Source organism: Sinocyclocheilus grahami, unplaced genomic scaffold (genome assembly GCF_001515645.1).
Source record: "Sinocyclocheilus grahami isolate Dianchi unplaced genomic scaffold, SAMN03320097.WGS_v1.1 scaffold620.1, whole genome shotgun sequence".
NCBI lineage: Eukaryota > Metazoa > Chordata > Actinopteri > Cypriniformes > Cyprinidae > Sinocyclocheilus > Sinocyclocheilus grahami.
The window spans coordinates 355,175-382,401 of NW_015505799.1; the positions used below are offsets into that span (position 1 = coordinate 355,175).

General features: G+C 35.3%; 1 protein-coding gene across 1 annotated transcript in view; it reads right to left on the reverse strand.

Annotated features, from left to right (window-relative positions):
* Positions 1 to 27,227, reverse strand: part of LOC107557790 (partitioning defective 3 homolog) — an 83,874-nt gene that overhangs the window by 44,489 nt on the left and 12,158 nt on the right. The window contains exons 2-9 of the mRNA XM_016241328.1: positions 17,072 to 17,173; positions 9,388 to 9,571; positions 9,086 to 9,267; positions 7,321 to 7,464; positions 6,554 to 6,555; positions 4,222 to 4,305; positions 2,959 to 3,084; positions 1,706 to 2,091 (exon numbers count right to left, since the gene is read on the reverse strand). Coding sequence (XP_016096814.1) covers positions 1,706 to 2,091; positions 2,959 to 3,084; positions 4,222 to 4,305; positions 6,554 to 6,555; positions 7,321 to 7,464; positions 9,086 to 9,267; positions 9,388 to 9,571; positions 17,072 to 17,173 — 1,210 coding nt within the window. The remainder of the gene's footprint in view (positions 1 to 1,705; positions 2,092 to 2,958; positions 3,085 to 4,221; positions 4,306 to 6,553; positions 6,556 to 7,320; positions 7,465 to 9,085; positions 9,268 to 9,387; positions 9,572 to 17,071; positions 17,174 to 27,227) is intronic.

Consider the following 27,227-nt stretch of genomic DNA (forward strand, 5'->3'; position numbering starts at 1 on the left):
GGGCTACCATGATTTTTCTCTTTATAATGAAGGGCCATAGGATACAAAGGGTTACAAACTTGAATGGCATTCTTATGTTCTACTAATCTGATCTTTAATTTCCTTGTAGTCATCCCTATATAGAAACAACCACATGGACACACTAACCGATACACTACAAATGAGGTATTGCAATTAATAAATTATTTAACTTTAAATTCAATGTGTGAAGTTACATCTTTAAACATATTTGTCTTGACCATATTGTCACAGTGATTGCAATTGCCACATCTGTAATTTCCTGCACTAGGACATAACCAGGTACTTAATTTCTTAGAGGAAAGATGACTTCTCACTAATTTATCTTTAATTGTAGGTGCTTTCCGGAATACAATGGAGGGAGATTCAGGCATGACTTCCCTGAGATGGGGATCACTCATTCACAATTTCCCAATTATTTTTTCTATTCACTTCTGTACTGTACTGTGTAACGAAATAAACCGAATTATCAGAATCTTGTGATTTACGTTTTTGTACTAATAACTCCTCTCTACTGATGTTTGTTGCTTTATTAAATGCCTTGTTGATCACCCTGTTTTTGTACCCTCGTTCCTGAAATCTTTGAGTCATTTCTTGAGCCCTGAAATCAAAATCATCTTCCTTGTCACAGATCCTTTTTAACCTCTGAAACTGTCCTAAGGGAATATTGTCGATCAACCATGAAGGGTGAAAACTATCCGCTCTTAAAATAGTATTTCTATCTGTTTCTTTCCTAAAAATAGTAGTATGTAATACACCATTGCCTTCTTTAAAAATGTTTAAGTCCAAGAAATGTATCTCAGTATGTGAAAAATCAAGACTCAACTTCAAATTCACATTAGTATTATTTAAGTATGAATGAAAGACTAACAAATCTGCTTCTGAACCTGTCCATATCAAAATGAAATCATCTATATATCTACCCCACCACATCACATTCTTTAAATATGTATTTGAATCAGAAAATACAAATTCCTTTTCCCAAAATCCTAAAAACAAATTTGCATAATTTGGGGCAAAACAGGCACCCATTGCTGTACCTTTAATTTGTTTATAGAATTCATCTTGAAACAGAAAGAAGTTGTTATTTAATGTCCATTCTGCTAATTGCATAATAAAACATGCCGGAGGCCTTTCAGTACATGATCTCATAACTAAATAGTATGATAATGCTTCCAGCCCATCTTTATGGTCTATATTCGTATACAATGATTCAACATCCATAGTCACCAGTATAGATGATTCTGTAGTTTTAATATCTTTAACAATATTCAACACATGAGTTGTATCTTGAATGAACGAGGGGAGTTCACTAACTAATGGTTTACTAAAATAATCCACAAATTTTGAAGCCGGCTCTGTAATTTAGTACATAATAATAGTAGTAATTTAAACAATTTAGTTATCAAGACAGGAAAACTAACCTACAATAAAATATTAACAAACTAATATTTATTGTTTTAGTACAATTAATTATATAAAAATGTGTTAAAATTGTAATGCCTTTTCAATCATTTTATTGTCTACATCAATAATAAAATGTTTTAAATTAATCTTCATTAGAGCTTTTCTCAGCAAATATTAATATATGCAGTAATCAACCAGCATAACGAGCAGTTTATCATCAAGTGACAGCCATTTATTAATAATTTACAAAAAAGCAAAAGGACGTTTTTTTTACTGATACCTTTTCTAAGCTGGATTCCAAGTCTCCGCCCAACCTTCTTGGTAAAGCCAGTTGTGGGGGTGGGGCTTAATCCTCTTTGGGGAGAGGAGGCGTGACCTGATGGAGGTTTTCCTGATGAGCCAACAGGATGATGGATGGGAGAGCTGGTATCCAAATGGTTATTCGGTGGGTGTGACATGTGCTGCGCCAATCGGTGAGCAGCGTGATCCAGGCCGACCAGGTTATTGGTGAGGGAGTCAGGGCTGAAACGTCCGGAAAGGTCAATGTTCGCTCTGGGGTTGTGTTCATTATGGGATATCTGCTCATACTGGGATCTCATGGTGGTCGGCACCACGTGGAACAGGATGACGGGAGAATGCATTGCCTGACGAAACATGTTCTGAGCTCTGAGAACATACAAAAACACACAAACATTTAGGTTTATGGATTAATACAATTATAATTAATTTTCAGCAATAAAAAAATTTACCGCACCATCAGACACAAAGCAAAATAGAAAATATCTTACTCACTTAATGTCAGAGAAAAGGAGAAAGATGGACAGGATGGATGAATAGGTGGAAGGATGGAAGGATGAACGGATTAACAAATGGAAGGATGGATGGATGAACAAATCAATGAAATGAATGGAAGAACAGACGAGAATGGAAGGATGGATGCATGAACGAATGAATGGATGGACATATGGATGAACGAATGGAAGAACAAATGGATGAAAAGATGAACAGCTTGATGAATGAACAGATGAACAGCTTGATGAATGAACAGATGAACAGCTTGATGAATGAATGGATGGACATCTGGATGAATGGATGTTTGGATAAATGGGACTGATAGATGAACATCGATGGATGGATGAACAAATGATGGATGAACAGATATGGATTGATGGATGGATGAATGGGTTGACGGATGAATAAAAGGATGAAAGGATGGATGGACAGATGGGTGGACAGATGGACGGATAGATTGGATGGACAGATGGACGAATGGCTGAATGGATGTGTGGATGAATGTCAATGGATGGACGGATGAGGATTTATAGATGATGGATGGATGGATGAACGTAAGTGGGTGGCTAGATGAACGGAAGTGTGAACAAATGATGGAAAGATGGATGGATAGATAGATGAATGGATGGATGAACATATGGAAGAACAAATGAACGAGCGGAGCGAATGAATAGATGAGATGAAGAGTAAGGAGTTAAAGGGACAACAAGCACTCTGTACAGATGTGAGGTCAGGTCTTACTGCTCAAATCGGACATTCCGCAGATCTCCATTGTTGATCCGAACGATGCAGTCATTCTCCTGAAACAAACCCTGGATGTCAGCCTTCCCTCCACGCTCCAAACGCTTCACCAGCAGACCCAACGTCCTGCAACACACACACAAACACTTGATCTATGCCTAAGAGTCTAAGATTTATTTTTTATTTAATCATAAACGTCCTCCATTTGAAATGAAACATTAATTTGATTGATATCGAATTGAAAGAACTTGAACCTAATGCAGCATCATGAAGCACTTCTGAACGAAAGCTAGTTTCTCAAGATAAATAACGTTCTCCATCTTTATAACTGCGTCCTGTTGCTGCAGCTCGCCGCCCGGAGAGAGATGAAGATCACAGAGATATAAAGCGGCTTTTACCTAGATTAGTCTGCCTGGTGAACGCTCGCATACAAATGCTGTTTAGATACTCTATCTCTTCTGGACAGACTCTTATGGACTCTCTGCAGAGGATTCAATGACTCTTTAGGGTCACACAAACATTTAGTCATCTCAAATCAAACACTGATCTCTCAGAACATCAGGTGATGCAGAGGAGAGACTTGCAGAGCTCTCGCTGAGTTCAGAATATGCCAGTGACCAAAAAATATATTAAAATGAATATTAAAGGGATCATATGATGCAATTAAAATTTTTCCTTTCTCTTTGAAGTGTTACAAGTTCTTGGTGCATAAAGAAGATCTGTAAAGTTGCAAAGACTAAAGTCTCAAATCCAAAGAGATATTCTTTATAAAAGTTAAGAGTCAACCACGCCTACCTAAAACAGCTCGTTCTAACATGCCCCCACATATCTACGAAGATTTGCATAACGCCGCCCAAATGTTCACGCAAAGAAAGAAGGCGTAACTTTTATTCTCACTGTAGTTTTGTTGTTGCCGCCGCCCCGATGTTGGCATAGAGGAGAAACAATAATGTACAGTATGTGGAAAATAATGTGTTTTTTTAACCTTAAACCGCATAAACATTTCATTACACCAAATAATGTTATTTTTAGCAACATCGTATGACCCCTTTAAATTTATTAATATACTATTACATATACAAAAAGAACAATTCAGGCAAACATGCATAAAAAAAGTTTTATCATTTTTTCTTTTGTTTTGAGAGATGGTGATCTTGAGCAAGGTTTATGTTCAGTGGTTGAGTTTCCCAAGTTAAAAACTATTTATTTTATTTTAATTTTGGCCCATTTATTGATTTAATAATGGAGTTTGGTGGATGTTACCTGCGGTCTCGTCCGCTGAAAGGCACCACATGGATACCGAGTGGACCTCCGTCATTGGGCACTTCCACCAATTTCACAATATCACTGGAGGAAAAGAAACCATCAGAGAGAGTAAATAAGCATGTAATTCTGTGTAAAGCTCCATGGAGGTAGAGTCAAACAAAGCAGGATGGAGTCAGAATGCTGTTACACAAACTGCACCTTATGCACATATAAAGAAAGAAAAGACAAAGCACAAGAAAAAAAAGAAACAAAAGAAAACAAGAAAAAATAAAAAAGGAAAAATGATAATGAAAAATAAGAACTAAAACAAAAAAGAAAAGAAAAGAAAGAGAAACGGCATAAGAAAAAGAAAAAAGATGACATGAAAGGAAAATTAAAATAAAAGAGAAAAAAGGAAAGTCCAATACAAAAGAATGAAGAAATAATTGAAAAAAGAGCGCTAGAAGAAAAGAAAAAAGAAAGAAGAAAAAAGAAAACTATAAGGGGGGAAATACAAAAAAGAAAAGAGAAAGAAAAAAGATGACAAGAAAAAAAGAAAGAAACAAACAAAGAATTGAAAATAGAAATAAGAGTACAAAAAAGAAAACAAAAGGAAAGAAAAAGGAGAAACAAGAATAAAAGAAAAGAAAAAGGAGAAAAAAAAGAATAAAAGAAAAGGGAAAAAAAAAGAAAATAAAGAAAATGAAAGCAAAACAGAAAAGGAAACAAAAAAACGAACAGAAAAAGTTGAAGAAATGTTTCTTTTTCTCCCTCTCTCAATGTTTAGTTTTCCCCATGTTGTTTCTCTATTACCCTGTAGTTTATAAGTCTCTCCATCTCTCTCTATCTAAGGCAGTTGGTCAATCACTCTTCCTCTGTGACCAAGCGTTTTTAAAAGTGTAATACAGAGGAAAAACACAATGGAAGGAAGTGAAGAAAATAGCTGTGATGCACAATACACCCTTTACGGCAGACATAACCATCCCATCTTATATAACAGCTGTCTAATATGACAAAAGAGTGTGTGCGTTTGACAGCATAACTGTATCAGTCCGACACCGCTGACCTTCTGACAACATCCAACACGCTTGGATTGATCAGAGACTGTTGCCAAGCCATTGTCCTGCTCGGATCTGATCCAAACCTTTCTCCCGGCAAACGCATATTGCAAACAGTGATTGTTTCCCACGATGACTGAGTAGCCAAGTATTTTTCTGGGATTCTCCTAAACTGAAATGACTAACAGCATTAGAACGCAGATCCTGAAAAGTGTTTCTATTGAATCGTCTCCACCTCGTCCTAATTAAGTCAATCATTAGTTTATGTTCGAGCGTTACTACTGCTCTTATATCGGCGAGCCTCACTTCAATTGGCTGAGGTGTTGCTATGCATGACAAGAAATCGGGACAGAAGTAACGTTAACAGAGGAAGTTTTAGTCTGTCAGCCTCTTCCATTATTAATTGATGAAAGACAGACAGAACAACCTCTGGAAGAAGAGTGTGAGAATTACAGAAAAATTGTTTATCTGTCTGTCTTTCTATCTATCTAATCTATCCATTCGTCCATCCATCTGTCTATTCATGTATAAGTACATCTACCTATCCACCTATCTACCCATCTTTTCATTTACGGTCTATCTAGCCATCTACCCACCTACTTGTCTGTCTGTCTACTTACCTATCCATCTGTTAGTCTATTAGTCTGTCCATATGTCTATCTATCACCTCAACACTCACTAGACTGACACAAAGTGAATGTGTATGTCAGTGAAAGAAAATACTGAAGAGAAACTGATTACTGAGATACAACTGACCTACAGCAGCACCTACTGGAGAGAAACTGAGAGAAAAAAAAGAGAGATCTATATATAGTGTTATCTCATTAGCAGTCTAAAGCTGAGAGTGATTTATAATCGCTGTTTTACCTTTATGATTAATTACAGACACACACTCCTCCACACCAACCCTCTCTCTGATACACCACACATCTCTTCTCTCTTTACATACTGAATGCAACTGATTTCAGTGCTTGCACTACACTTCAGTCAGTTCCAATCAAGAAAACGCAATATAACACAAAAACACACAGATTATAAGCATTATTCAGACCTCAATCACAAACCTTTCTTTTAAACAGTACAATAGTACACGGCATGGCATGTTTCTTTAATAAAGATTTTTAAGTATATTTATATCGCCGTTTTGTTTTGTTTTTTTAAGTATACATTTTAAGCATACATTTTAATGCACATAAATCATTGAGCTACAGGTAGTTTGGGGTAAAGACTCATACTCTAATGCCAGATTTTTGTTCAAATAAACAGAAACAGACAATCAAATGAAATTGTACATCTGTGATAAAAACACACTAGTGATCATCTCTGATTAACATGTGGAAATATTACCAATTTAAATAAAGTGGGACATGTTTTCTCCAGTCTCAAGAATCAGTGTGTTGCGCCTTTAAGAAATCCCTTTTACATGTCAAGTGAACAACAACGCTTTGATCAGTTTCTTTCTTTAATAACAGCCTTTTTACAAAGACTGCATTACATCGTGACATATTCATCAAACAATCTGTGTTGAAATGTGCGCATTAACTTTTTAAAAAATTGGACATGATTAAGCCATTCTTTCCTAACACTGGGATCTTTCTGAAGGGTATGGAGAGCAGCAGGCACCACACGCAGCCAAAAACTGCAGAGTTTGATGCACTTTCACACGTTTTACTGCTATTTTCTCTGGTGTTTAGCAATAATAGGATTTATCCAGCTTTCCACTGATTACCCAACCATGATTGGGCTAGCCAAATATCTTATGTCCCAGTAGGCATCACTGACATTCATTTTTTGCACTTATCCATCTAAAATCAAAAAAGTGTGGACATTCACTGATTAATTTTAGCCTGGTTTCAATAAATGCTCTTTCTGTACTTGGCAGAAAGTTTTGAAATGTTGATTTCTTAAGAAACATGACCCTTAACATTAGGGTTGCACAATTAATAGAAATAAAACCAAATGGCTTAGTGCAATTATCAAATGTTACGGTATGGCTGTAATGTAGTCATACTGCTTTATAAATGACAAAATGTAATGACTAGATCATTACAGTACCAACCTGTTCCTGTCGCTCCAGCCAGCGGTCCACCATGGGATGATTGGCGCTGAGTGAGGAACGGGCCTTCTCACGCTGAAACTCGTTCTGATTGGACCGCTGCCCTGCATCACGAGGAAGACTACGATATGTGTCGACACCTCGGCCCTGAGGAGAGAAAAATTATATTCTTACAGCATTAACTTTCTGTTTATTGCCTACTTAGTACACTGTAGTAAAACGATAATAATGATGATTCACATGTACATGGATGGTCAGATTACAATTTAATATACCAGTAAACAGCCATATATGCCAAAATATATTTTTGGTCTATGAGGACACTGTACTGATGGATAAGAAAAAGCTGTAAATCAAAGCCTCACACTACAAAGGAATAACCCGAGATGAGCAAGTGTGAAAGAGCGAGCAAAATCCATAACTCATTGTCTAGAGAGTTGTATGACTAGCATTGACATAAGCATTACTCTGCTAGAAGGAGAACTGACAGAGAAATGATGGTCACATCAGCAAATGCATTAAATGAACTCGCACACGCACACAATAAATTTAACACACAAACAGCAGCAAAACATTCTATGCCATCACATGGCTTGTTTATAGAGCTCTTTCTGTTTGTGAGATGCTTGGTTGTGAACCCTTCAGAAATGACAGTAAATATTCATAGAGATGTCATGAAGGGTGATGTGACCTCTGCCTCTAAAGATGACAGATTTATCGGATATGATCTGAGAAATGACACCAGCAGGAACCCGATTGCCTCTAAACAGCAATACAGCATACAGCAACATTAATAGAGTGCAATAGTGTCAGCCCACTTTTACCATGGCATTGGTTTTGGAAGTATTTTTTCCATTCATTTTTTCAAAAAGTCTTTGTTTAAAGAGTTATAAGCCATGAATCAAACCAACCAGCTACAATGTGAATTACACCATTACAAACTTTTATCTGAAGCAATAAAGTATTTGAAAATCAGACAAAAGACAAGACTGTGTACTTAATGGCTTTAATAAGGGAAAACTACAATCCCATCAAATATTACGAATGTTTTAATCAAAATAAAAAAAACAATGGAGAAATAGTTAAAGTTATTAGTTTAAAGTTGATATATAGGAAGAACATTTTAAGTTTATTGGAAATATGCATATATTTGCAAATATTTAAGTATTTTAAAAGAGCGTATTGAGACAGACTCAATTATGTCATTTGTTGTGCTTGATGGGAGTTTCTGCTGAGATCTTTTGTTGAGATTTGTTATTTATTTAAAACTGCATTAAAATAATGCAAATTGGTGTCTTTAACAAAAGCATAACCATTGATTAATAACCTCGGAACTCACAATAGGTCTGTCTTACATAGGTTTAAAAATTAGTGTTAAAATCTATTTCCCCATGGAGAAAAAATAATGGAAGTTTTACTTCCTGAACCCAACTACTGCGCTCAATAAGCATCAGAGAAAGTGATTAGTGCACCAAAAATTACAATTCTGCCATTATTTACTAACCCTCATGTCACTACAAACCTGTATGAATTTCTTCTCTGGAACATAAAAGATGATATTTTGAAGAATGTTTCAACTGTTTGCTAAATAAGGTCCAAAATAACATTACTGTACGTACGATTAAGAACTTTTTTCCCCAAAATATCCTCATTTTAAGAAGAATGAAAGTCATCAAGGTGAGTAAATGATGACAGAATTGTCATTTTTCAGAGTAGTCAGTTATGTTCCTCCACTATAAAGCTTTGGAGCTTCACAGCAGCTTCATACCTTCCTCTCCAGACTGTTGGTGCCGGAGGAGAAACGTGGTTTCAGGAAGCCGGCGGTTGTAGACCAGCGTGTGGGATTTTTTCTGGAAGGTTCTTCGGGTTGCGAACCAGGCTCAGAGAAGGACATCGCTGTCAGGTTCAACAATGCCGGATCGCTACTGCGACGTACATGCAAAGGCATGTCTGTGAGAAATAGAGAGACCAATGAGTGACACAAAAGGCCAAAACTTCCACAGCAGTGGCACATTTCAAACTTGGAAATTCCTATACTACATTACGAGAGTCTCTTCGTCTGTCTCTTACTGGTTCGGAGCGTGGATGTGGTGACCTCTATTTCGCTGTGGGGCAGGTACGGCTGGAAGGCAGACAGTGGGGTGGAGGTGGACGGCTCTCCAGAGAAGAGCTCCGGCGACTGTGTGCCTGTGGAGCTCGCACTGGTGCCGTCACCTCCGACATGAGGCTCCTGTTCGTCAAACACTGCCACCAACTGCAAAGAAAAAACACAGTGAAAAAAAGTGAGAACGATGTGAAAAAGTGAGAAAATTTGATACATACATTATTATGCCTTGCAAACCTAAACATTTGTTTTTTGTTTAGAAAATTCTGCAGATTTGTCACCAAAATAATTCTGTCTAGCTGGCTAACATGGATGAGGTTTGGTCAAAATTGCAAAAATGGCTTGTGAAATGTCATTGTTTTCCAGCCTGTTATATAATAAGCTATATAATTTCTAGTTTGTTGCAAAGTTTCTTTTTGTAAAGAAAAATATGTAATTATAATGAACAAAAAAATGTTGGTAACACTTTACAATAAGGTTCAGTTTGGTACCAATAGTTCATACATCTGTTATCACCAACTAAAAATGAAAAACATTTGAAATCTTTTTTAGAATTTTTATATAGTTTTAAATCTTTTAATAATTTATTCATCTAATTCTTGTTTGTTAATGATATAAAGAAAAATGTAGATTTGAACAAACCTAGATTAATAAATGATGCACACTGTACAGTGTTGTAAAATAAATTTTACATTTAATAGACATAAAAACTACTGTTAAAATATTTGAGGTCTGATTTTTTTTTGGGGGGGGGGCATTTATAATATAAAAAATATATATATTTCAAATAAAAAGCTATGCAACTGTTTTCAACATTGATAATAAGAAGAAATGTTTCTTAATGACCAAATCAGCATATTACAATGATTTCTGAAGAATCACGTGACACTGAAGACTGGAGTAATGATGCTGAAAATTCAGCTTTGCCATCACAGCAATAAATTACATTTTAAACTCTCTCTCTCTCTCACACACACACACACACACACACACACATCTAAATAGGGACATATCATAGACTTCTATAGTTCTTATATACAGCCAATTATAAATATTGTATTCTAACCCATAAGCCACGCCCTAACAAACACATGCATTAAAAAAAAAAAACAATTGACATTATTTAAAATAATTAAATACAAATGAGGACACCTCTGGATGTCCCCAAAGATTTAGATGCCAGATTTAGCTCAAAGAAGTACATTGTTCAAAATTTGGGGGGTCAGTTAGACTTCAATCACAACACTCACCGCGCTCTCCCAGCTTTTATAAGTGCAGAAACCTGTCTCTTATATCAAACGTTACTCAAGGTCTGCACTCTACAATTTATTATTGCAGGAGATAAAAATGGATGACACTGACGAAGGCAGCAAGCCGAAACGTTTGTCATCTGTTTTAATCTCCTGCAATAATAAAAAGAATTATAGGGTCAGTTAGACTTAAAAAATTTATAATTTTATTCAACAAGGGCACATTGAATTGTTCAAAAGTGAGATATTTATACTGCTACTGAAGATTTCGATTTCAACAAAAAATTATGAAAAAAGTACCAGGGTTTCTACAAAAACATTAAGCAGAACAACTGTTTTCATTGATTGTAAATAATTGATAGTAATAAGAAATGTTTCTTGAGCACCAAATCAGCATATTAGAAAGATTTCTGAAGAATCATGTGACACTAAAAACAGGAATAATGATGAGGAAATTTTTATTTGGCTTTGCATCACAGGAATAAATTAAATTTTAAAAAAGGGTCTGAATACTTAGGACCATGTGATATTTCAGTTTTTCTTTTTTAATAAATCTGCAAAAATGTCAACAATTCTATGTTTTTCTGTCAATATGGGGTGCTGTGTGTACATTAATGAGGAAAGAAAATTAACTTAAATGATTTTAGCAAATGGCTGCAATATAACAAAAAGTGACAAATTTAAGGGGGTCTGAATACTTTCCGTACCCACTGTATATTATTTATATATTAAAAGTTATTTTAAACAGTAATAATATTCCACAATATTTTACTGTATTTGTGATTAAATAAAGGCAGACTTGTTGAGCAAAACATTAAAAAAACACATTTGAACAGTAGTATATGTACACAAAGATATTCACCTCTAAGGGCTGAAATAGCCATCTTGGTAAACACATTTTAATTGGTCACAAGAAATAGTTCACCCAACAAGAAATCGTTTCATTTGAACACACTTACATGAGTATATTACTTTTTTCCCCACTACAGAAACAAAAGGCCAGTGCAATGAAGAAAAACAGACAGAAAAAATAAGGGAGATGAAGAAATGTGTATGAAGACGTGAAGAATGTCTTTAGCTGGCGTGTATGCATGCGTGTGATTCTTGCTGCTTCAAGTAACCCAAACCTCAATTAACTTTAGCATAACAAATAATACTGCAGTGCTGTTCTTCATAGGGTTGAGTAATTCTTTACTGGTTACCTAAACAAACATGACACCTCGTGTATTACTGGAAATACACACACACACACAGTAGCATTACAGCTGAACGAGCAACAGCGGCATTGAGAAATCCCTCCATGTGTTTCACAATGACTCTAAAAACAAGAACTCACCGACCCAACAACACAAATCACATCTTACAAACACATCTTCACACACACTGGAGGTCAACAGTGGTTTGTGTGCACCAAGTATGCTGACAGGAAGTTCCCAGGACATAATTTGCAAATAAATTCTTTAAAAATCCTACAATGTGATTTTCTGGATTTTTTTTCTCATTTTGTCTCTCATAGTTGAGGTATACCTATGATGAAAATTACAGGCCTCTCTCATCTTTTTAAGTGGGAGAACTTGCACAATTGGTGGCTGACTAAATACTTTTTTGCCCCACTGTATATACTTCCTGTGAGGATATTAATTTCCTCTTTAAAAGGATATGATCTTTGAGCTTCACAATCTGTTGAACCCATCTCACTCTGACACCAGTGTTGGGCTAGTTACTCAAAGAATGTAATGTATTACTCATTACAAGTTACTAATTTCAAAAGTAATATTGTTACTTTACTTATTACTTTCCGGCAACAGTAATTAGTTACACTACTAGTTACATAACTTTTTCTTTACGCCCCACAGAAGTTGTAACTGTGTATCTTCCACATAAAATTCTAGTTATTGATAGTGACATTCCAGTAGAAGTTTTGTATTAATCTCATTAATTGTCATGTGTAGCTTGTTGCTAATTGTAATTTTCTCCGATTATATTTCATTATGAATTTTTTCAAATCACACAAGTTTGTAAGAAACTTTAATTTTCCAAAAAGATTTTTGATTATAGTAATATAATGTGCCACGTGCTGATCAGAGGGATGTGGGTGGGATGTAATGCCAGAGTAAAGTAAAGCCACAATTTACACAACAGTGCTCAGATTAGGGCTGGGCGATAATTCGATAATGATAATTCGAATTTGATATAATTTTCCTCGATAAAACGATATGAAGAGTTCAATAAATGTTCGATATAATGTATATGCGCCTAAAGCGGAACGAAACGGCGCGACTCATTTGAATCGCGCCACACGGACTGTTTATCCCATAGACATAATAAATGTAAGCTTTTCCATATTCCAAGCTTGCCTGCTGCACTGGGGACATCACATGCATGCGCGAGTCGTGAAAATTATGAAAATAAATCTAGAAATTATTTGATTGTTGGATTTTAAATCAGCAGGGTTAAGGCATCAAAAGTAACTAACTAAGCTGTTTTATGGATGGTAACTAATATTATTACTGAAATCTTATTAGTAATTAGTTACACTACTAGTTACTGCAAAAAGTAATATTATTACAGTAACTAAGTTACTAGTTACTGCCCAACACTGTCTGACACACACACACACAATCTGCCCTATAGCCTATAGTTTACACATAACTGAACATATGAGCCTGAACCCGACCAAATGAGAGGAGACCACGGTTCATTTTCAGCTGGACAGTTAAAGCTGTAAAATCTGTTTGGATGAACAATTTTCAAAGCCGCTGTAAAACAGCCAACACACACGTACACAGGAGTGTCCCTTCAGATTCAGGTTAATGCAATGGGTATCGAAGTGGTGGGTATCTGGGTATTTCTGTGGGAATTTTTGCCCATTCATCCAGTACAGCATTTGAGGTCAAGCGCTGATGTTGGATGAGAAGGCCTGGCTCGCAATCACCATTTCAGTTCATTGAAGGTTTTCGATGAGGCTGAGGTCAGGACTCACCTATCAGGCGGCCAAACAGAGACGTGTGATTCGTCACTCCACAGCATAAGTTTCCACTGCTCCAGAGTCCAGTGGTGGCGTGCTTTACACCACTCCATCTGATACTTGGCATTATACTTGCTGATGTGAGGCTTGCATGCAGCTGCTTGGCCATGTAAACCCATTCCGTGAAGCTCCCGTTGCACGGTTTTTGTGTTGATATTAATGCCAGTGAAAGTTTGGAACTCTTCAGCTATGGAATCAGCAAAGAGTTGGTTATTTTTACGCACCATGCGCCTCGGCACTTGGTGACCCTGCACTGTGACTTTACATGGTCTTTCACTTTGTGACTGAGTTGCTGCTGTTCCTAAATGCTTCCACTTTTCAATAACACCACTTATATGTGACCATATCTAGCAAGCATGAAATTTCAGGATCAAATTCACTGAGCTCTTCAGAACGACCCATGTTTTTCACAACTGTTTGTAAATGCAGACTGCATGGTTAGCTGTTTGATTTCATCACAGACCTGGGAAATATGTCTGATTGAATACTTAAATTAATTAAATAAGAGATGTGTCCCAATAATGTGTGTGTGTGTGTATGTATATATATATATATATATATATATTCTCATTTCAAATTTTAAAGGCGCATATTATATGTGGTATATATCTGCTAAATGTTGTCATTTAAGTTTGTTAGCATAGAGATGGCCTTAAAGGGATAGTTCACCCCAAAAATTTAAATTTGATCATCATTTACTTACCCTCATGTCATTTCAGTATGACTTGAATTTCTTTTGTGGATCATAAGATATTTAGCAGAATATTGGTAACCAAACAGTCCCTGGTAGCCATTGACTTTCATAGTATGGAGGGGGGAAAAACTATAGAAGTCAATGCCTACCAACAATTGTTTGGTTACAAAATATTTTCTTTTGTGTTCAACTGAAGAAAGAAATTCATACAGGTTTGAAATATCTTTAGGGTGAGTAAATTATAGGATTTTCATTTTTGATGACCCAAAATGAAGATTACCCCATGATTAACGTCTCAACCCCCATTCACAGCCATTATAAAGCCTGGAAGAGCCAGGACGTTTTTTTTATATAACTTTGATTGTATTTGTCTGAAAGAAGAAAGTCATATACACCTGTCATTTAGCAGACGCTTTTATCCAAAGCGACTTACAATATATATATATATATATATATACACACAGTATATAAAATTATACCTGTTAACGCATTAACATACTAAGACACCTAAAAATACTAAAACTAAAATAAAGAATGCAGAAGAAAAACTACATATAAAATATTATAAAAAAAACTAAAATATAGTTTTATACAAACATGTAAAAAATATTGGAATTATATGGATTACATATTTAAATTACCACAAAACATATTTAAATTATAAGCATTAATTTACTAAAATACTTAAACTAAAATATAGAATAAATATTCTAAAAAAAACAAAAAAAAACAATTAAACTAAAAACCAAAAGCTATAACTAAAAACCAAAAATAATAGGCACTAAGAAAAATCGAAGCAAAACTAAAATAAAAAGGACAAGTAAAAAATAATTAAAAAGTAAATTAAGAACACAAAACTATAATAACCCTGCTCTGAGTGTGTGTGTGTGTGTGTGCCTGTGTTCATGCGTTTAGCCTAAAAATGGACGCTGGTTTACCACAGACAATTACAAAACTGGTTATGGACCATTAATATTAGACAGTCCACATTTGTGCAGAGAGTTTAAAACATGTGTGAGTTTCTGTGCTGTTGTGTGATTGTAGGTTAAATGCGTCACACTAAACCACATTAAAGCAGTATTGTAGCACTTCCTGTTTGCGGACGGTGTTTCCTGTGACCACAGGTGCAGCCTGAGTCATTCAGTAAATCGGTGTGAGATACCAGGATGTAACGTAAACACTGGCTGATAGAAGGCATCGTCTTTTAAGGTAAAACTAGACACTATCAGCTATAAATGTGAGAGCGTATCCCTGGTGTGTGTCCCTCAGGCACAGATGTGAAGTGTCTTTTATTTCACACAGAGAACTAAAATAACACGCACACACCCAGACACACCCACCACATCAAACACACAACTACATTCTAGCAAAGTGTCTATGGTCTTGGTAAGCCGATATCATCTGTTCTGGGTCAGCAACATGTTGCAAAGTGAAGAAGAGAGTGCACTGCCTGTGTTTGGCCAGAGGGGGGCAGAGTTACCCTGCAGAAAACTCAAATCTCTCATTGCCATTTTAATCATTCATTCATTCATTCATTTTGCTCATTAAATGTTCACAACTGTTTACTTTTAAGACTTTGAATGTACAATACTACTAATTAGAGATGAACTAATATTAACATTCTGCTCGATACCAATAAGCCAGTAATTATGCTCATGTTATGGTCGATAACAGATTAGAATTCTATACAATTTTGTCATTTTTATTTTAACGTGGGACTCTAGCCATACAAGTATAGGAAACATCCACATTATATAGACTATTATTAACAGAATTACAATTTCCCAATAATAATAATAATAATATTAATACCACCACCACCAACAACGACTTTTATTATTATTATTATTATTGTACACTATTTTGTCAAAATAAAGCAAAAATGAAAGACTAAAAACAAATAATTGTGTTACATTTTTAAATGGTTTAAAAGTATATTTTGTATAATAATAATATTTTTTGCTTTTATTATTTTACATATTACTGATATTATTAATAAGGGACCCAAGCCACGTAAGTGTAAGGAAAAGGAAATTAACAACATCACAAAGACTATTATTAATATAATAATAATAATAATAAATAATTGTCATTGGCATCACAACATTATAACATTATGAAAATAGTTTTTTTTTAAGATTACAATTAACAGCATTATTAAATTATTAATTCGTTTTAAAGATCAACTTTAAGATAAATCTAACTGTAAAAATATTCGAAATGATCATGCAAAATTAAGTACCCAATATCGAAAGATGTGATCAATTAAAAAATATATATATAATAATAAAATATACTATACTATTTAAATACTATTGTAGCTGTCTAATTGGTAGCTGAAGGCATTAGCAAATTATCTAAAATATCTCAAAAACAAAAGCAGGGGAAAGCGTAGAATTTTATGAATGATGGCGGATGGAATTCTGTGGAAACCTGTGGAGTTTCTGCAGCTGCAGATTCCATACAGCACTACTGATGCCTGAACACTGGAGTTCACAGCAGTGTGTATGTGTTTGTGAGTCCGGCCTCAAATTAGGTCATGGTTATTGGGAGACAACAGTCATCTGATACATGTAACTAAAATATATACTACTAAAGAAACGCACAGGAGCGCTGCCCGTTTTAGAAGAGAATGCTAGCAGTGTGAGAGTGTGTGTTTGAATGTTTGCATGTCTCACTCTGTCTTTGTCATCGGCCACATCACACAGAACATCATCCAGGTCAAGAATTCCTCCATCACCGTGTTCCAGCCGGTACACCTGAACCCAGTACTCTTCACCCTAAGAGAGAGACACAAACAGAGACAACATGGTAAACTTTTGTTTGACTTTTAGCTTAAGCAAAAGTATTCTACCACAGCAGGACAAACACACACACACTCAGGACATTCTAATCAATGAGGAAGAGCACACACATAATGAGGGTTTAACTAATCAGGATAATGCACCTGAATCTAGACCATCACCCAGACAGGACTACACACACACACACACACACACACACACGGGTCATTACAACTCAGCATGACACCCACCAGACAGACAGAACACCACACACACACACACGATCAGCGCAGACAACACAGATACACTGTAGGTCAAAGTCACATGGAGAATGTGAACTGAAGTATGGGACAGCTGTCAATCAAAACTGAAATGCACATTCCAGACAGGGGCCTGTATAAAAAAAATAAAAAATAAAAATAGCAAGAATAAATAATCATCACAGTAATAATGCACAATATAAAATGATAATATTATATAATAATAATGTTTAATATACAATAAGTCATATTTAATATATTTTACAGAAATAATAATACTAAAAACTATTACTACTACTAATAATAATTAATTAATTAAATTATTATCATTATACCCAAACCATATATCTGTAGGAATGACCAGAACATTAGGGACTATTATTAATAGAATTATAATCAGTCAATAATGATAATAATAATAATGTTTAATATACAACGATTAAGCCATATTTAATATCATATTTTAAAGAAATAATAATATTATAATGCTACTATTAGTAGTCATCATAATAATTACTATGATTATTATTATTAACTAATATTATATTAAATATTACTTATTTGTTGCATATTAAACATGATTATTATGCAAATTATACTAATACTAATTATACTAATATCAAAAATTAAAAGTTAATAATGAATACAATAAATTAAAAAACTTAATTTATACATATTAATAACTATTATTTATTGGACAAAAATCTTTGTAATGCTGGATGAATCATAAACATCATAAAGAGTTTTTTATATTAAGAATTTTATATTAATATCTGCTTGGCCTCAAAGCACATGAACTGTCCACAGAACCCCCAAATATGATTTTATGAGGTCCTTTAGCTGCTTAGAAAAGACAAGTGTATCTGTGCAACATAAAGTGTACAGGTGCTATGTGCCAAAGTTTAGGGGTTTTGAAAACCTGCAATCAACTCTAATAAAGTAATTTAAATAGATAACATAAATAGAGTTTCATCACTCAAAACGGTCTACAATGAATAAGTAACTGCTTGATTTTGCAGGCCAAACAAAGTCATGATGTCACAATATACCACAGTAATGAACCAATCAGTGCTGACTCTACCTGCTTAGCCCAGCCCTTTTCCTCCCGGAGTCTCTTCTGCGGAGAGAAGTGATGCTTCCACATCTCTAACCATCACAATCTGTCTTTCTCCACACACAAAAGAAACCAGACCAGGTTAAAGTCCCTTTCTGTCTCCTCTTCATTGCTTTCTTCCTCTCAGTTCAGAAACAAATATTCCTAAACAAGGGTGCGTTCAGTAATATGAGAAGTTCACTCTCAGACCCGTGTGTGTAAGCTGAGAGAACTGTGCGGTCAAAGACAAGTGACTGTATTTGATACAAGAGCCCATGTCTTATTGAGCAGCGCGAGGAGCAGAGACATGTACACACTACAGCAAACGAATATTCAAACTTACTTTACACTGCTATCCTAACTGCATTCGCGTGGGTGTAGCCTATATGTGTGATGTTGATTAATGCTTTGGTAATGTAATCCCTCATTTACGATGCTAATAAAGCTTATTAAAATCTCCTGACAGAGAAAGCGCATGCCCGCTAACCCAAACATGCAGTCCAACAAGGGAACATCAGTCTCCCCCAACAGAGAGCAAAGTGTTTTCATGAGAAAGAGTCTTTATGAAGCCTCTTTTTTCAACAATCTGGCTCTCTTTCTGCAGGATACAGTCATTTCGCAGTGCTAACTCACACACACTCACGTTCAGCTTAATGAGCGATTACTCTAAAGAGGCATGCGGGCGTCTGAAATATTTCAAAATGTGACAAACAACAGTAAGGAATGTGTTCCTGCCGTTGTTTGCTACATTTTGAAACATGAAAATAGGCATGTTTTTCACAGGCTGGTTCAGAATGCTTGCAAAGAGTTCTCATGACAACACATGATATATATACACAGGAACTTCCACAGTAATTATCTATCATAGACATAATAAATACCTAGACACCTCACTGGCCGCTCGACCGCACGTCAACGTCGCCGCCATATTGGTGAAGGCACCTCTCATATCGGGACAGGCGAAAACATACCTGACTCGTCGGCAGCTTGGGCATCTACAATCTAAAATGATCTTTCACAGGTAAGACTGAACAGTTGTTTCTGTATGTTTTTTAGTCATTTTTAGCTTTATGTTGACAGCTTAATTCGCCACCAGTGTCAGACTATTAATAGCTAGCGATATCGCTAGTAAGCTGTGAAAGCTGAGACTTTATACGAAATCAAAGTTTAAATGAATTCTTAAGTTTTAACTTTATATTGTAGTTTATATCATAAAGTAAATTGTGTTATGAGCACAATATGTAGAGTGAGCACTTTGACAAGACAGTGCCAGACTGTCAGGATTAGGGATGGAGCTAAAGCATCTCTCTTTAATTTCACTAACGTTACTTATTTACAAAGAGTAAGTTTATCATCACTTGATTATAAGGATTTCATAGCTTATCACAAATCTGTGAACTTTTTTATTTTTTTTTATTTTTAGCCAATTGCAAACAGGACAACGCAAGCCTTAAGGAAAGCTGAAGAAAGCCTGTTCTCTGCATTTCCAAGAGACTAGGCTATACTTCCACAGCCTAATGTTGTATTTAACCCAAAATAGCCCTGAATGAATGGCCAGAATTACCCTGCTCATATTCAAACCACACACTCTCTCTCCCCCCTTACTTGTTTCTTACTTTGTTTAATAATTATTACACAATACTATTATAAAACTACATTTCATGATTATTTATTTTACTTTATAATTTACTATTAATTTATTCTTCATTATTGTCTATTCTGTATTATTCCACCCTTGATATTACATATTCTACTTGCTATTATTCATCTATTTATTTTGGTATTATACATATAATTTATTCTATTATAAATTTATTATATACTGTTGAACTCGCTTTTTATATTATTCACTTTACTACAACTTGTACTACATACAATTTTTAATATTACATATCACTTTTACTGTGCACTGTATCAGTGCATAATATTTTACCACTGTAACTGTAAGTTTTACTGGATCCATAAAGGATTATCAGTTGCGTTTGTTATTGTTTGTTGTGGAGTTTATCTGTATAGAGTGCTATCACAATAAAAAGCAGACTACGAAGAGTGTCACTTTTTGATTTGTATTCGCTGGTTTTATTCAATTTTCCTAATGATGGTAAATTATTAGTGCTTAAAGATTTATTATTTAGATTTTCTTCCAGTATTTCAAAGGGGCTGAGCTGTGTTCTGACCTGAAGCACAAGAAAAGCTCAAATGTTGGGGTTGAAGACCGAGAAAGCAATAAAACAACTTAATTTCATTCAATTTACATTCAAATTACAAAACATGTATATGTCACAGTTATACTACATTAACATTAGAATTGTAAGCCGAAAAAATCTATCAAATCAACAAGTGAGACAAGTGAGAATTTTCACAATTTCTTATGAAAATTAATAATTTTCCAAACCTAACTAAATAACTGGAGGCAGAGTTATTATCAAAGGAATTTGACTAAATGTTTGCGCTTCAATTGAGATGCCAAAATTGTAGAGTTTCTTCTTAACAGGTAAGCTAAAATCATGCTTTTGCCACACGTTAGCTTTTAACTGTCAATCCCCAGATAAAATAGTAAAATAATGTAAGAATAAGAATAATCGTAAGGGTGCGATTAGTGTAAAGAGCATTTGTGAATGTTGTTTGAAAATACACTTTATTTTTGTAATTGTGCTAGGTGAAACTACATACTTCTTTAAGAAGAGTTATGAATAAGTTTGTGATGCAATTCCAGTCACGAAGACGTGATTCCATTTAAGGTAAGATTCAATAAGAATACCCTGGAAAGGAGATTTGATAAGATTCACTTTGAGAAGAGATTCAATATAACTGAGATTCAATTCAGACACAGATTTGATTCATTTTGATTCAGGAAGAAAACATTCAACTTAAAAAGAGAAGATCTGATGAGATTAAATTTGAGAAGAGATTTGGTTACATTAGAATCGAAAAGTGAAATAAGAAGCTACATGACTCTAGATTTAAATGCCCAGAGACTTCAAAAATATAAATCACAGAAAATATGCTGAATCTCTCCATGGCTTCCATGCTTTCAGCAATGGTCTCTTTCAATGGCTATTCAGCTGAAATAATAGATGCTCTGTATATATAGAGAGATTATACACTGAATACTGTCAAAAGGCTAAAAATAAAGAGATTACAGATTCAATTTATTAATTAAATAGTGTAAAGAAAATAACACCATCAAAATTGTATTATTCATGCCACCTACCTGTACATAAAATCTGTAATAAAGTATTTCCCATCATCAGAATGTTTGTCCCATCACCTTATGCACGTTTGTGAGTTGAGTTCAATAATATTGCAATTATAATATAATATGTTTCCTAATTATCATAATTTAGGGGCTTTTTCTCAGCAAATTATTTTTAAAAATCAATTATTATTCAATGAATTAAAGGGATAGTTCACTCAAAAATCAACATTCTGTCATCGACTCACCCTTAAGTTGTTCCAAACCTGTATGAATTTCTTCTGCTAAACACAAAAGAAGATATTTTGAACAATGTTGGTAACTAAACCATTACTCGCCCCCATTGACTTCCATTGTATTTTTTTCAACAGAATTTTTACATACAATAGGAACCAGCAATGGTTTGGTTACCCACATTCTACTACAAACTATCCCTTTAATCTACAAAAAAAAGTTATTAATTCCAACTTCACACCAAGGCTTAAAAAAAAACTTAAAATCCCACCACTAAAATCTCTGAGTCTGAACCTTTGCTCCACTCTCCCTTTCATAAGCGTATCTGTACACAAGCACATAAGAGCAAATCCCTGTAGCACAGCTGCACTCTTACATAACACACACACACACACACACTGCTGTCTGATGTTTTCGGATTTCTGCATTTTCTTTCATTCGGTCTTTCTTTGTCCAGCGTTTCAGAATAGATGACACTGAACCCATAAACTCCCTCTGCATCTGAGCCCATGACGCACACACACGCATACAGTCAAACTCATTTCACTGAGACTCAATTAAGTCACATCCATTAATGCCTCGTCTAAGAGTTAAAAATAGAACGTCCGTTAGCACTCATCTGTCATCAGCTGGATCCGCAGGCAGAAGGACAGACTACCAAAATGCATGTTAACCTCATAAAACCAGTTACAGGGTTAGCACAAGAAACACCAGCCCAGTGATTATTTACTCATCTTCAGGTTGATCAAAACATGTATGACTTTTTCTCATGGAACACAAAATGTAATTTTTTAAAGAATATCCCATTTAATTAACCTAAGAGAATGAGGACTGGGGCTTAGGGCTGCACGATAAATCGAAATGGAATCGAGATCGCGATTCGACAGAAGCTTGTATCTTTCAGTGAAGCACGGTTCTGTGATCAGTAGTAAATCTCCATCCAGAGGGCGCTCTCGCACTGAAACTCCAAACACGCCTCGCAGAAGAATCCCAGAAAATGCCTATCGCTGCAGCTGAATAAACAGAAGATTCAACTGCTTTCATTGATTCAACGTGACTAATAAACACACGACTACGGCAATATACGGTTTATCGGAGTTCTTATTATTATAATTTTCATTCAAATAAAGTATATTTATGATGCAATGCCTTTATCACTGCTTAAATACTATGAAATATGTTGCGTGCCTTATTCTGTGTAAGTACCACATCGTCTCACAGAAGGATTTATTTCAAACACTCGACTGACATTATGAAGTGAGTTCGGAGTAAAAATATGTTATTAAATGTGGTATTTTCACATGCTGGAGCAGCATTTACTTCACAGAGTCGTAGTTCACTGAGAAGCTATGCAAACAGCTGTCATTATCGAGAATGATTTCTTCAATTTCAGAATTTGCGTAACTTGTCAGTGAACTACGGCTCTGTGTAGTAAATTCTGCTCCATCTGAAAGCACGTGATGACGATTTCCTGCTGATTACAGAACCGGCATTACTATCAAAATGCGCATGAAAATCACATTCGATTAATCGTGCAGCCCTACTGGGGCTGTCAAGCTTCGAAAAGGACTCATAGCACCATAAAAGTATTTTAAAAGTAGCCTACAGAATATGAATTGCGTGTTATACTTACATTTTTCTAAATATGAAAAAATACCTTTTAAAAAATAAATATAAAAATAGTTACGGTTTAAATGATCGAAATTTTTTAAAATGCAACAATTTTTATCATGGACTTTTATATTTGAGACTTAAGACAAAGGAATGCAATACAACTACAATTCTTGCCAATATTCATAAACTGAGAATTATTTCCATGTTTAGGCAGATAACTGATAAACCAATAAATAATTTCTACACTGTTTTGTCTAAATATTTTTTTTTAAATACTAAAAAACTAAAATATATTACTTTACATGAATTTAGGCATCACAGCATTATAATGTACAGTTACAGTATAAAAATGTAAAGCCATCAAAATGCAATTAAAGTGTAAAAACAGGGAAAATAAGACGCAGAATTAAAAATACAATAAGCAACTGATAGGTTACCAATGTATTGTGCATCCCGACTTGTACAATAAAATCTATACTTGAAAAGCATTTGGAAAGTAGCAATATAAAGGATGAAGGCATTTTAATGTGGTTTTAATGTGATCTTCATCTAACAAAAAGTAACAAATTAAAATCTGTTAGTTTTAATAAAAATGAACCCTTGGGACATAAAAGTGCCCACAGCTGAGGAAACATACACTGAATCCTGAATGTTTATACACACACTCACAGCTGCTTATAGCAGAAAGCTGCCGTATTTGACTATTCCAGTGACATTAGTGCTGATGTTTTAAATATCGTGACCGAGATCTTACAGACACGACCATATAAAGACACAATCCCTACATCTCTTTCTCTCACACACACACACATAGCAGGAGATTCACACAAATGCAAAAACCGTGCTGATAAAAGCAGTCGCCTGAGGAATAAGTCCTTCATGAGCTTCATGCAGCCTGAAATACCCCTCTGTGGATCTCATGCTATTCAGAATAGCTTGGCACCCCGATAAACAACTTGAACACACACTTTACCGACCCACAGACAAAAACTCACAAATACACATTTCTGAATATCAGCATATGCACCCAAAAGATTAGTAAAACCTGTCAAAACGAGTACAAATATTCATAAATAGACTAAATAATGTTTTTGTTTCATATCTACAAATACCAAAATATGTTCTGTGCTCTGGGGGGGCCCCCAGGCAAAAACTACAAAAAATAGACATAAAATGTCTATATATGCACTTAATTCTCCAAATGTGAGAAATACTCTTAAAGAAATCTAACAATTTAAGAGTTTTCCAACATAGACTTATTGTAAAAATGTGTCTCTAACTACATTTTTGCACAAAAAAACAAAAAAACATCCCAAACCGTCCCTGTGCATACACTTCACTGCACTTTCCAGCTAAAATTATAGTAAAACACGAACAAATTGTATTCCTTTTTACACAAATTATGATGACAAGAGTAGATTATTGATTACTAAAGACTTATTTTGGCGCAGATCCTTGCACAAAACTATGATTCGGCCTCAAATCCCTGTTACCACAGTTTGACATTTGCATCACATAACTAGCTCCATATGTATGGCTTTTCTTTTTGTGCTTGGTAGCTCACCTGATTCAGCATTACACTTGCAACGCAGAGCACTCACTTTGAGTCCAAGGAAAACACAAGTCACGTTCAAAGAGCTGAAAGACTTGTAGAAGCAAGCCAAGACAGCATGGCTGCTTCAGCAAATGCATTTTTATTTCATGTTTGCTTTTAATAACGCTATCAGTTAGGTTTAGGGTAGGGTTTAAAGATGGTACGTAGTTTTTAAGTGCAACAGATCAATAACTTTTAGCCCCACTCACCAGACATTTAATTTCTGAACTGGCGCGACATGCACAACAACCAACCTATTAAAATTCTGCCAGAATCATGTTCATCAGTTTCAGATAAAACTGAACATGCTTTTAGCACCACTCACTCAACACTTGCAAAATGTACAAGAAGCAATGTAATATTTCACAGAAATGATGCCACAAGCACATTTTTCCATTGAGGTTTCTGAAGTGTTATCTGAGAGTTTTTCCAATGAAAGTTCAGCAAGAGGCTTTGGGTCTCTGCAGGGATCTTACTAACATTTTTTCCAAAATATCCTCTATTACACCAACAGCTTCATTCCCTGGGCAAATCTAGGATTCACTAGAAATATGGGGACCCACCAATAAAAAAGCGAAGCAGATCACAAGTCAAGCTTGCCTATGCCACAAAACACTACATACAGTCATTACATACATTCAAACTGACAGATGTTTCCAAACCACATTCACTGGTTATACTTACGCGAGTTTCTGTATAAGTTTCTTAGGCTATACAACAATAACTATATACAAGCTTTATAGTAAGTCAAAACCTCTGATGGCCTGGAGCACAGTGCCTAGTTGCCAGGATTGGGAATTACCTAGAATCCCATGATAACGACGTCTTAGTAAGTTACCTGTTATATAGCTACACCAATTATACTATGATTGTTTTTGTTTTTTTAAATCAGCGGCCATTCTTTGGACTGTACAACACTAAATTGGCTGAGCATGGTGAATAATATTATATATATATAATTTCAAATTACACTATTTTCAAATGAGAAAAAAAACATGCAAACTGTTATTTTTTGGGCTGTGCGATACGGACAAATAAAACTATCAAGCTCCATCTTATCTTAAAGATCTTATTATCCCTTTGTAATCTACCAGACCACGGACAGGGCTCTTTTATCGGTCCCTCGTTCCCGTTTGAAAACTAAGGGTGACAGAGTTTTTTCAGTCACTGCCCCCCGTCTGTGGCACCAATTGCCTCTAGACTGCCGCCTTGCACCTTCAATTACCATTTTTAAATCGAGGTTGAAAACGTATAATTTCTCCTTAGCATTTTAATTTCATTTCATTGTTGTGTTATTGTCTGTCTTTTTTTAGATTCCTTTTCTCTTTTAATTTGAATTTACATTGTTAAGCACTTTGGATAGCTTTGCTATGTTGAAATGTGCTATATAAATAAAAAGAACTTACTTGATCTAAAAGTGCACTTTTCCTTGTTTTAAATCTAGCCAAAAAGCCATGTGTTGACTGTGAAACAGTAGACTTTAATTCTATGCATTTATGGTGTAATTACTACATTTCTGTGCCAATCAATGTTAATTTTTACTGCGAATAATGCGCTGTCACTTTCAGCGCGTGCAGCACAGCAGAAATAGACTCAGTGCGGAGACGATCGCAGCATGACTACTGCAGACGCACCGCTCCTGGAGCGCACTGCCGGACCACAAATCGCATGCAGTGTGAACGCTCTGATCCGTTAACATGGGCGCAGAAAAAATACGCACCACAGACGGAGTGTGTGAACCTGGCACCGTCTATCGCCAAGCACCCGCCCGGTCTGTTCTGTTCTTGTGCTCCATTTAGGCGCGCTGCATTCTGATTGGTTCGGATAGCATACTGCGGGAGGTCGGGGGCGCGGAAAATCATGCTATAAAGCGATTTAGAAATTGCGCACGCTCAAATCGCAATTTTTATGATGATTTCGATTAATCGCACAGCCCTAGCTATTTTCATTGTAAAATTCAGTTATTTCCCCCTCCCCCCGTTTTCCATTAGATTTTTTTTCTGGATTCTGTTTTAATAGAAACAATGCTTTTTATTTTAAATACAAAGTCATTATCATAT